At 44.2% G+C, this 12,194-nt stretch overlaps 1 protein-coding gene and 1 long non-coding RNA gene across 12 annotated transcripts in view; one reads left to right on the top strand and one right to left on the bottom strand.

Moving 5' to 3' along the window:
• Window positions 1–1,120, bottom strand: part of LOC143830715 (uncharacterized) — a 30,398-nt gene extending 29,278 nt beyond the window's left edge. Inside the window, exon 1 of the long non-coding RNA XR_013228577.1 lies at window positions 811–1,120. This is a non-coding gene — a long non-coding RNA (uncharacterized LOC143830715). The remainder of the gene's footprint in view (window positions 1–810) is intronic.
• SYNE3 (spectrin repeat containing nuclear envelope family member 3) overlaps window positions 1–12,194 on the top strand; it is a 93,979-nt gene that overhangs the window by 72,654 nt on the left and 9,131 nt on the right. For 5 of the 11 annotated variants that reach the window (XM_077323597.1, XM_077323594.1, XM_077323592.1 and 2 more), the window contains 4 exons: window positions 1,133–1,229; window positions 5,053–5,205; window positions 5,382–5,531; window positions 6,635–6,673. In XM_077323597.1, the coding sequence (XP_077179712.1) occupies window positions 1,133–1,229; window positions 5,053–5,205; window positions 5,382–5,531; window positions 6,635–6,673 (439 nt within the window). Of the gene's footprint in view, window positions 1–1,132; window positions 1,230–1,800; window positions 1,878–5,052; window positions 5,206–5,381; window positions 5,532–6,634; window positions 6,674–12,194 lie in introns of those variants that run through there. The other 6 variants (XM_077323598.1, XM_077323596.1, XM_077323602.1 and 3 more) reach the window with 4 other exon arrangements.

The following is a 12,194-nucleotide window of genomic DNA, read 5'->3' as shown; positions in this document are numbered from 1 at the left end:
GAAGGGTAAATCTGTGATAATTGCCAATTTAGTCTGTATTTAAATAGAAACCCTCATCTCAGGCTGTAGGTTGGGAGAAACTGATCCAACCCAATATTCCACTCCCCTCGTTTTTCCTGCATATGGGAAAGTCTCCAAGATCTGTTTCCTAGATCCTAGACCGGTTAGTAAGGCTTCTGTAAGGTGGCGCCATCTGTATGTGGAGGTGGAAAGGCCAAAATACATGTAATGGTGGCAAAGGTTGACTCCCAGTCACATATTCATGCTGAAACAGCTATGAGGAGAGAGTTTGAAGCTCCTTTTCCACCTCACAGTGTATGGTGCCACATGGAGCTATGAAGAGATTTTTATTCCTCACACAAACATGTGACCGAGAGTCAGGTGAAGCACCTGTGGCCCATCTTGTGTCACCTGTAATAATATGTATTTTGGCTCTAATAAGACTGGAATTTTACTGACATTTAGAACTTCTAAGTATGGGGTCCCAGAATTTCATCATCTGAATCTGCAGATTGAGTATAGATTTTAAGGATTTGTTTTCATGTTTTGGGACATTTGAACTGTATGCCCACTGGAATAGATTTTTCCCCACTCCCATTTACATAGCTTTCATAGCCACTCACTAGGGCAGGGGTAGTCAACCTGTGGTCCTCCAGATGTCCATGGACTACAATTCCCATGAGCCCCTGCCAGTGTTTGCTGGCAGGGGCTCATGGGAATTGTAGTCCATGGACATCTGGAGGACCACAGGTTGACTACCCCTGCACTAGGGGATGGACTTCAGACTGGGGACTACACAAGGTCACTGACCTCTCTCCGGGATTGACCATGTTCCACAAAGGGTGGCAGCTTCTTAGGGAGGAGCTGAAGCTTAACGTGGTGCAGCATCTGCTTGGCATGTAGAGGTCCCAAGTCCAGTCTCCGGCAATGTCGGCTTCATTCTGCCACATCCATATTAGACACGTTCTCACAAGTAGTCCAACCCAGGTGCATGGAGATATTTGATTCTGTTTCTGGTTGTTGACATGCAATGAAATAGAGAACAAGCATGTTAAGAAGAATTTCATGGGCTCTCTGTTTCCCCCCCTGCTTCTGGCTATCTTCGTCTCCTTAAAAAAATGCCCCCAAATAGGGTGACGGTCTATGCAGGGAAGAAGAGGGCCATTTCAGACCAAACGTCATCAGGAGGTGTTGCTTTTCAGTCGGCGGGTGAGGCCGAGCATTATCAGGTGAGATGAACACACCTATATTTTGATGTAACTTTCTGTTTCAGGCAGTGTAGGTGAGCAGATGGGGATGTGACCTGGGCCTCCGAACAAGCTGCAGAAATGAGACCATAGTGTTAAAGTGGCCCAATGAGTATCCTCTCCCCCCGGAAATAGTGAATGGATAATGTATATTTGTGTATTTGTTTAAATGCCCATCCCCATTCTTCATCTTATAAGACAGGGTATCATTCATTCATTCATTCATTCATTCATTCATTCATTCATTCATTCATTCATTCATTCATTCATTCATTCATTCATTCATTCATTCATGTATGTTGAGACTTTTAGCCCATCCTTCCCCTGCACAGGGCAGGTTGTAAAACAGCTAAAAATACATACCAACCTTTTACAATCTCAGCATTACGAAAATTATACTATAACACTATGAAGAAGATGTTAGCCATTCAGTCATGTCTGATTCTTAGCAATCCTATGGCCACGATTTTCGTTTTTTCACCATTCTTTTAGTAACGTAATGTTCCGGCCAGTGTCCATTTTGATTGTAACTAACCATCGCATTCTTTGTCAGGCTGCTTTCCTTTTCCTGCTGTCCAGTCCTAGCATAATCACGCTCTCCATTGAGTTGGATTGCATGATATGGCCAAAGTAAGTGAGCTGGAGTTGTGTGATTTTGTCTGCCAGTGTTATATCAGGCTTTATGCGCTCTAAAATGTCTTTGTGACTTTTCCTGTCCATGGAATCCGCAGCAGCTGTCTCAAGCACCAAAATTCAAAGTAATCAACTCTCCTCTTATCTGATGTCTTCACTGCCCAACTTTCACAACCATAAGTGTCTACAGGAAATGTGACAGATCTAACTAATCTATATTTATAACATATAGAAGAAGAGTTGGTTCTTATATGCCACTTTTCTCTACCCAAAGGAGGCTCAAAGTGGCTTACATTCGCCTTCCCTTTCCTCTCCCCACAACAGACACCCTGTGAGGGAGGTGAGGCTGAGAGAGCCCTGATATTACTGCTCGGACAGAACAGCTTTATCAGTGCTGTGGCTAGCCCTGTGGCTCGCCAGATTAGAAGTCCGCACTCCTAACCACTACACCAAGCTGGCTCTCATAAAATTATAATATAAAATACAATAAAATCCAAACTAAATATATAACTTATAAAATACAATAAAATCCAAACCAAATATATAACTAACTATACAGTTTGCCCTATTCTGCCTCCTGTCTAGGGGGCACGGGGCAATAGTCAAGTCCTATAGCGTCGACTTGATGGAGTCCCAATAGGAATCCGGCATGGAGGCCAGCTGAAATTAGATGTTTCCCAGGCTTCAACCATGGGCCATGGGGAACAAGTCAATTTTACAGGCCCTGTGGGACTGCTTAAGGTTCTGCAGGGTCCTGATCTCACCATATGGTAGCAAAAACATGCAACGTACATTCAAAACATCAATAGCACGTGAAAGCCAAAGCAGATATTGAAAGCCGATACCAACAACAATTAAGAGGTCAGAAAAGAGCTATAAAAGCATCAGCAGTTGCCTGCCCATGAGATCAATCTGCTCAGCAAAACAAATGGCATTTTTAACTAGGCTGCTGAAAGTCTTGATAGACTGGGTATGTGCGGCCACCTGCTGGCTTGTCTTAAGTTCTGCTCACCACTGTCAAGCAGAGATCTAATTTTTCATTGAGCAGTTCAACTGTTCACAGGCAACTTGTGACTCTCTCGAAGCTGCACTAATCCCTGCCCTGTAATTGTACTGGGGTGAGCAACAAGCACTCAGTAAGAATAGCAACAGACTCTGCTGATGGTTAGAGGCACTCTCCATTTTATTACAATGACTTTTCATGCTCCAGTACTGATCCCTGGAATTGAGGAGGACTCCAGGGCAGAGCCTACAGATGCTGAGTTCTGAACTTTAGAGAGCCCTGACTCAAATTAGATCCCGATTATGAAGCAGATCTTGTTTTTTTTTTTTTAAATGTCTCTTGCTTGTACTGAGACCTTGTTTCTGTTCTGAGTGTGTTTTCTGTGGTTTACAACTCTATGTTCAGCTATCAAAGTATTTAATAGAAGGCACGGGGCCTTATTCACAGCAGGTGTTGGTTGCTACCCAGTAGAGAGTCAGTGTTACAGATACCTTGGGAATGAAGTCTGTTTTTGGCTCCAATATGTTTGTAACGGTGAAAACTCCCTTTTTCCCAGCTTCTTAAAATCTCTCTTATTTACTCTTCTGTACCTCCTGGAAACCTCTGTACAATCTGGTCTGGCAAGGAACCTTTCAGAGCTGGTTCACCATCTAAATTGGATGCATTTTCAATCCTTGGACACTTTTTCAGGGCCGGACCTGACTGAATGCACAAAAGTGGCTGACCAACTCCCACTCTCCATATCAAAGATGCACCATAATAATATAGAATCCTAGAATCATAGAGTTGGAAGGAGCCATACAGGCCATCTAGTCCAGCCCTCTGTTCAATGCAGGAGCAACCTAAAGCTAAGGATAAGGATCTGTCCAGCTGCTGCCTAAAGACCGCTGGGTGTTTCATGCAATCTCCTGTGCCTAACAGCAGGAGCTACAGGCTGAATCAGGGAACCCCTGAGTGTTCTTCTTCCCACCCTTGGGATCATGTCACAACCCAGTTAGAGTAGAGCGAAGGGAGTTCAGTTTTGCATGGTACTTTCCTGTTCTGTGGGATGAGACATCCAAAATGGCAGCTGTATTTTATAAGTTTTATATTTACTTTGTATATATATATTCTTATTGATGTGAGCTGCCCCAAGCCTATTTTAAGGTCCACTTTGGCCTATAATGGCACACTGGTACATTCCATCATGCAGTTTAGGAAACACTGCACTATTAGTATTTCTGATTGGGTGGAAATGCAGAAAATTTAAATCATGGATAGGGTTGGCAAGCTCCAGCTGGGGCCTGAGATCTCCCAGAGTTACAGCTAATGTCCGGGTGAGGAGGAAATGGCAGCCTGGAGGTGGGTGGGGGTGGCTTCCATGGCATCACATCTCCACTGAGCTCCCTTCTCTTCTCTGACTCCATTGGCCGCAGGGAATGCCTTCAGATCTCCAAGAATTTCCCACATTGGAATCCTCAACCCTAATCGTGGGCTTGGATCCAGATTGAATTTTTCAGTGCCAGAATTGAAATTTCTAGCCTCCCCTTTTCAACTGCACAAAATTCTGCTCCTGGAGGATCGATAGGGGTCCTGAGGAATGACATGCGGGGGGGAGGGGTCTGCAGAAATTCAGTGGGAATTGCCCACTCCTACCCCAGTATCCTGTTTCTAAGAGCTGGGTCTAAGAGCTGGAAATTCTGGAAATCATGTATTGGGTATTCCACCCCCTTGTCTAGCTTCTGGTATTCCAAGATATATTGCCTCCCAGCCTGGAAGTTCTGTTCCTTATCATGGTGAATAACTGATGATAGACGTATCCTCCCTGAATTTGTCTAATTCACCCTTTTAAAACTACGCAAGTCATGAAACCACCTTGTGCCAATAACCTTTTCTATGGCTGTTTGGAGATGTTAAAACTAACCAAAGTAGATGCTCTTAAAACACATTAATCTTGAACATTTACGCAAGAGAAATCCTTCTTGATAGAAATATAATAATCACAGAGGATTGATTTTGAAAGAACCTTTTATGGTTTTGGCTGCAGTCCAATGCTCAGTTACTTGGGAGGAGGTTCCATTGAGCGGAATGGGATTTACTTCTGGGCACAGAATAAGCTTGGCATAGGAGAGAAGAACATTTCAGTTTATTTCACTACATTTCTGCTTTCTCTTTTGTCCTATGATCCAGAAGAATCTAGCCAAAGGGAAAGATGCCAATGATTTCCAGTTCGTGAAGGACTTTGAGGTATGGCTGCAAGGAGAAAATGCCACGCTGTCCAAAATTCTGGCCACCAAGCCATCCAGTAATGAAGAATTTAAAACAAGGCACAGCAAGTTAAAGGTTTGTCCCACTCCATTACTTGCAATGTGGTGAAGAATTTTTAAGAAGTTCCCCCAATCTGGTCAAATACGCAGGGAGAGCCAATGGGGTAGAGTATGCATTGTTCGCATTCAACCCCGAGATTATTATGGGGAGGATTAGGAGAATGGCAGTAATTTCCCTTACCTTCCCTACAGGAACTCCAGGGCCGTGTTCCCGAAGGGCAGTGTCGCTTTGAAGGCCTCCTGAACCTTCCACCAATGGTCCAAAAGTCCACAGAAATGGAGGAACTGCGTTACCAGTGGATGCTTTACAAATCTAAACTGAATGACACGAGCAATTCATGGGTACGCCTTGCGATTCAGGAATGGCTAGTCCCAGAGGGATTGTGGGTCTTTTCAATAACTGGATTAAGTACTGGAAATCTAAGGCAGGTGTATTTTGTCTGCTGTCTCGTGGCAGGCCTTAAGCAGGAACAGAAATAAGAAAATGTGCCCAGTTAGGTCAGAAAACTTATCCATCAAGTTCAGGATCCAGTTTGAAAGCAACAGCCGATTCAAATGGTTCAGGAAGCGAAGACCAACACGTGGATTCCAAAGAATTTCTTGATCCCTGCTGCTGATGCTCACTTTAGCAGTTTAAGGCCATTGACTAACTTTCTTAGTGCATGTCCCATGGTTACATGAGGTAGACTGCAACAGTGTGTAGGCTGTAAATAGCTCTTTGTGCTTTCTGTCATTTTGCCTCCTGTCTCCTGCACTGTGCAAGAAGCAGTAGCACTGGACCATAGAGGAGTACAAGAGCATGGGATAAATTGGCCATTTTCTGCAGGGGTCCTGATCTCTGCTATCTGGAGGTCAGGTTTGATTCTCAGAGCTTTCCAGGCCCTGCCTGGATGTTGGGAACCATGATATTTGTCTAGCTGGGCCCTTAGTCTGAACTAGAAGGGCTCTTCTGTTTTTCTTTTTCTTATCAAAGACGTTCAGTACCCCTAAGTATTTGGTTCTGCTCTTACTGGGGGAGGAATCTTAATTTGATCTATTCTGAAATAAGTCCAGTTTCTTCCCATGGAACTTTTATCCAAGTTCTTTAGGTTTGTAGCCTTAAAAGGGGGGGGGGGCTTGTTTTGTGGAAGACTTTTGCCCAGTCTCCTCCTGCAGAGCTACAGTTTGTCAGTAGGTGTCAGTAAAATCATAGTGATTTCTTGTTTTAATTCTGTTATCTGATTCTGACTGTTAGGAAACCCAAATCCTTTTGGAGTTTAAGCTGAATGTGTGCTAGAAAGCTCATTAAACAGAAATCACCTGCTGCTTTAGGTTGTCCAGATGAGGAGAAACTGTAAAGCAATGTTCCCCCTGTGAAATATACATTGGCTTATAGGCTCCACTGGGATCTCACAATTCCTGCCTTACCAAAAAAAAAAAACCCACTCTTTTGTCTTTATAAACAGATTACAAGTTTTGGAGAAGAGCCAAACTCATTCAGAAAGGTAAATTATGTTGTTATGGGGGGTGGGGGGTTGTTTCTACAGGAACGGTGGATTCAGTCAAATGTTACTGATGGTTGCTTTAAAAAAATACATAATTACTCTACCAGAGGTTTAAAAAAGAGATGTACTTGTCCAATAAAGAAAGTAAGATTTATTCTTTTGTGATGGGTATAGTAAAGTTTGTCATGAGACCCAAACAGCTAAACAGGCATCACTGTTCAAGTATTCTGGTTAGTTCTTTCTGTTTCCCTGCCAAGGTAAACCATTTAGGTTCATCAATATTTTGATAACCACAGAGAATTCTGCTTTGGTAAACTCAACAGAACAGAAGGAACTGCCTAATGAATTAAGAGTGTAGCATTTAGAATGTGGTCCATCTGCAGAAATCCAGGATGGGTAATCCAGCTGAGGCTCTAGGCCTGCTACTGGTCTCTTGCTCCATGCTTTGAACCTGCCTCTTTAATATGAAGCCACCAGGCTCAGAGGGGTGAGCCGTAGCAACAGCTAAGATTTTCAGCCATGTGTGGCTATAGACAGCATGTCCTCTGCTGTACCTCCTCACAGCTGGCTTCCCTGCACCAATTCTTCTTCAACTTGCTTTACTAAAGTTATAGGTACCAGGTGAAAACCTTACCCAGGTTTGTTTGCTAGTGGTTCTGCTTGACTGTATTTGTTCAGGGTGCACCTGTTTTGTTTTTAGGGCTGCCAGGCCCCTCTGTGAGTGGAGGATGCCCCAACCCACATATCCCACTATCTGCTGCCACTCTGAACAGCAGGAGGAAATTGAGAGGGAGAACAGCTTCATGTACTTACCAAAAGATAACAAAATTTGAGTCCAGTGGCACCTTTAGGACCAGCAAAGATTTATTTGGGGTGTGAGCTTTCATGAGCATGCACACTTCCGCAGACAATCTGAGCATGCAAACGAAAGCTCATGCTTTGAATAAATCTTTGTTGGTCTTAAAGGTGCCATTGGACTCAAAATCTTGTTGAGTTACTACAGGCCAAGATGGCTATCCATGGTTTTATCATAGTTTCTGGTAACTTCCCTCACACCCACACACACTGGCTGCCAAGCCAGTCAGTTTTAGCAGTTTTGCTTTTTGCTGCATTTTTAAGCCGCTTCAGGAACTCTCAGGTTTGGTAGTGAATAATACTGAAGTCCTAAAATCACTTTCCCAGGAGCAAACCCCATTAAAAATGACACTTCAGAGTAAACCTGCTTCAATTTGCAAAAGATGTGTATCGTTTTAATGGTTCCATCTGTGCTAGGTAACTTCTTCTGCTAAAACTTCCATTTGCACAGGAGCCATCAGTCTTATAGACGAGAAACCACATTTGGAGGCAGAGAATACCTACTGCACACAGACTGCATTCCTAGGGTCCAACTTTACAAATCCAATGTGCCAGCCTCACAATCTCCATATTGTCCCTTGACCAGCCTTCTGGTCAATGCACATACACACACATGCACACAAACACCATATTGTGTTCTCTCCCCACCATCACAGCCATCCCATCTGAGATGCGCAGGATTAATTCAGTACTCCCCATTGACTCCCAGTTTTCTGATGAGTTTCCTTAATGGCACCTGTAACCCTTTAAGGAGTCTTCTAGCCTAAGCATCCAATATCCAGCTTTTCTATAGACTAATGCTGTATTATAGAGTAGAATAATAGAGTTGGAAGGGAATTCTTGGGTCATGTAGTCCAGGGGTACTCAACTTGCATTTTCTGGCAGGGGCTCATGGGAATTGTAGTCCATGGACCTTTGGAGGACCACAGGTTGACTTCACCTGATCTAGAAGAAGAAGAAGAAGAAGAAGAGTTGGTTCTTATATGCTGCTTTTCCCTACCCGAAGGAGGCTCAAAGTGGCTTACAGTCGCCTTCCCTTTCCTCTCCCCACAATAGACACCCTGTGGGGTGGGTAAGGCTGAGAGAGCGCTGATATCACTGCCCGGTCCGAACAGTTTTATCAGTGCCGTGGCGAGCCCAAGGTCACCCAGCTGGCTGCATGTGGGGGAGCGCAGAATTGAACCCGGCATGCCAGATTAGAAGTCCGCACTCCTAACCACTACAACAAACTGGCTCTCTAGTCCATTGTTTGACTCTTGGTTCACCTGTTTTTTTGTTTTATTGCATTGTTTTAAGCCTCCTTGGTTTCTGGGGAGTCAACTAAGATATAACCTTGAGAAAAGGCATCATCCCTGTATTTCTAAGTCCTTGTGAAGGAATGACAATACAAATCTTGAGCACAGGACTGTCGCCGAATTTGCACTGTTTCTGTGGCCACAGAGTTGGCTTCTCATGCTGGAAGACCAAGCGGCTTTTGACCATTGGAATCTTCCCCATGGTTCCTCCAAGTACTTTGCAAGAATCCTGTTTTTCTTTCCCCTTTCCCTGGACCCTGTAATTCCCGAGGCAGTTTTTGACACTCAAGTTCATTTCCTGTCATGGAGGCCAGTCCTCTGTGAACCCAAGAGAATTCCTCCCCTCCTTTCCCAACCTGTTGGTGTTTCTAAAACATTTCATGGTGGAAGAGAAAAAAGGAGCTTTCAAAACCGTTTCATAAAATTGTTTTATTTCCTTTTGCAGTACTTCAAATTGTTTCTGGCTTGGGAAATAGTTTTTTCATGAGTTGAACTAACTCACTGGTTGAAGAAAGAGTCTCGTTTTTGGAACCTTGTTTCTTTGGGGCTCGAGAGATTTCCCCAACAGCTTGAAGCCCAAATATCTGGAAATCCTATCTGGAAACTCATCGGTTAACATTCTCAAACTGGTTTACAGTCTCTGAGCAAGTGAAACATTTTCTGCCCCATTCTGACATTCTCACAATATTGCAGGAAACCTTCATGGAGTGAGGGAGAATAGGGTCTCGTTCTCCCTGCTGCTTTAATAGAGGGTTAATCAAACTCCCTAAATTTTTCCTAGGTTATTTATGCACAGGTTTCCATTTGCACATGCTAAACCTTTCAAGGCAGCATTCATACATGTAAGGACACCTTCATCCATCCACAGAATAATCCACAGGAAAGCCAACCGTTTTCAGCATTCCACATGACTTTCCTGCTGAAGAACACCTGCCACAAAACGCTTGTGCATTGCAAAGGATTCAGGGGCATTTTTTATGGTAGTAGTTTTCAGCCTTGTATGTTTTGCATTCCACCAATCAGCCTATCAAACGAAGAAGAAGAAGAAGAAGAAGAGTTGGTTCTTCTATGCTGCTTTTCTCTACTAGAAGGAGTCTCAAAGTGGCTTACAGTTGCCTTCCCTTTCCTCTCCCCACAACAGACACTCTGTGTGGTGGGTGAGGCTGAGAGAGCCCTGATATCACTGCTTGGTCAGAACAGCTTTATTAGTGCTGTGACAAGCCCAAGGTCACCCAGCTGGTTGAATGTGGGGGAGTGGGGAATCAAATCCAGCTCGCCATATTAGAAGCCGCTGCTCCTAACCCTTACACCAAGCTGGTTCCCAAAACCAAAACAAAACAAAAATATAAACAAAAGATCAAAAGAGAAGGCTATTTATGTTTACAGGCATTCAGTTATTAAGGTGGCCATTTATGGTAAGTTCTAAGGTCCTAAAAACTTGCAAAAGCATGATGGATAATCTCTGGCAAGTAAGAATGGCAGGAAGTAGCTTATCAGAGACAATTGCTGGTGTGTATGGAGAACAGATGCAAAGTCCAGGGCAGGTAGGGTAGGTGGCACATCACATTTGCAGGTGGACATGGGGACATTGGATTACTAGTAAAGGTAAAGTGTGCCATTAAGTCACAACTGGCTCATGGCAACTCTGGGAAGTTCCACCTCTTGAGATGAGCACAGGTGGTTTACCATTGCCAGCATGATTTAGTGGTTAAGAGTGGCAGATTCTAATGTGGTGAGCTGGGTTTGATTCCACGCTCCTCCATATGCAGCCATGGGCTTGTCAGAGCCCTGAGCCCTGAGAGTGCTGTTCTGACCAAGTAGTCCCGTCAGAAGCTCTCTCAGTCTCACATATCTCACAGGGTGTCTGCTGTAGGGAGAGGAAGAGAGACGATTATAAGCCACCTTGAATCCTCCTACAGGCACTGAAAAGTGAGGTATAAAAACCAACTCTTCTTTGTTCTCTGTATGACAATCTTAGTCTTTCATGGTGGTCTGCGATCCAGGTACTGACCCTGCTTAGCTTAGCTTCTCAGCTCTGATGTAATCTGACTAGTCTGAGCTAATAAGGTTGCTGTGAATTCTTAGTAGTTGTTATGAAAACCCTCCATCCCATCTAGACCACTTCTACCAATGGTTCCCACATTCTGAGGCCCACCTTTTAATGCACATGGCCAGGCCTCATCACAACCCTGCATTAACTGACAAGGCATGCTAGATTGCATCTAGGACACTGAACATTGCAAACCCATGTCATGAGAAGAGGCAGGCTACAAACTTGTTTAATTAGTTAAATAAATAAGATTGAGAGGGGTGGGGAAGTGGGTTTTCAGGGAGACAGCCTGTCAAATACTTAAAGAGAGCAATCTCCCCACTCAACCTCCTCCTCTCCAGACTGAATATTCCCATGTACCTCAGCTTTTCCCCGTAGGACTTGGTCCCCTGGCTCCGGGACCATCCTCATGCTCAGGGGTAGTCAACCTGTGGTCCTCCAGATGTCCATGGACTACAGTTCCCATGAGCCCCTGCCGGCAAACGCTGGCAGGGGCTCATGGGAATTGTAGTCCATGGACATCTGGAGGACCACAGGTTGACTACCCCTGCTCATGCTCACAGTTCCAACATATGCAGAAATGGAAGGTGGTGCTGCCTTATGCAGAGTCAATACTGCTGTAGCTGCCCTTCATTGAACCCATTCGTTTCGGTGAGACTTGCTCATCAGGATTCCCAGCAAAACGTTCTGTTCCGGCTGATCTTCATAATGGGTGAAGTGGCCGTAGCCGCCCCAGCAACTTGCAGGGATCCACTCAGCCCTTTCATGCTGCCCGGTGGGGTTTTCTATTTCCATTTATTTGGAAAGCAGATTCCCATGTCACGTCATAAAATTGCATTGGAAACTGTTCCTCTCTCTCTCAAGAACAGGCCGCCCCTCCTTGAGCTATTGCTAATGTTTAGTTTTCATGAAGACTATATGTGTTACATATTCATTTATTCACAACAGTTATGTCTTACCTTTCAGCCCAGTTAGGGCCACCAAGGTGACTTCTCTTACACACATGAGATGGATCAAGGTCACCCCTGAGCAATTTTGTGAACTCAGATGTCCAAATAGCCTTCTCTGAGGGTTAACAGCACAATCTTTTGGATCCAGGCTGTTTACAGGGCTGAGGAATTGTATGTTGTCATCCCTCATCAGGATCACTGGAATATTTTTTCCCAATATCGTAGCTCAAGTGTCAGAAATATCTCCTTAAGCAACTCAAGTACCCCAGGAGAACAACAGGCTATAATTAATTCTTGATGGGAAGAGTGCCAAACCTTAGACAAAAATATTTTTATATCCTCTGGAAGGGACAACTGAAAAGAATTAACGA

The sequence above is a fragment of the Paroedura picta genome, chromosome 2 (genome assembly GCF_049243985.1).
Source record: "Paroedura picta isolate Pp20150507F chromosome 2, Ppicta_v3.0, whole genome shotgun sequence".
Taxonomy (NCBI): domain Eukaryota; kingdom Metazoa; phylum Chordata; class Lepidosauria; order Squamata; family Gekkonidae; genus Paroedura; species Paroedura picta.
The sequence above is the reverse complement of the archived record's forward strand: the minus strand, read 5'-3'. Positions and strand labels throughout refer to the sequence as shown.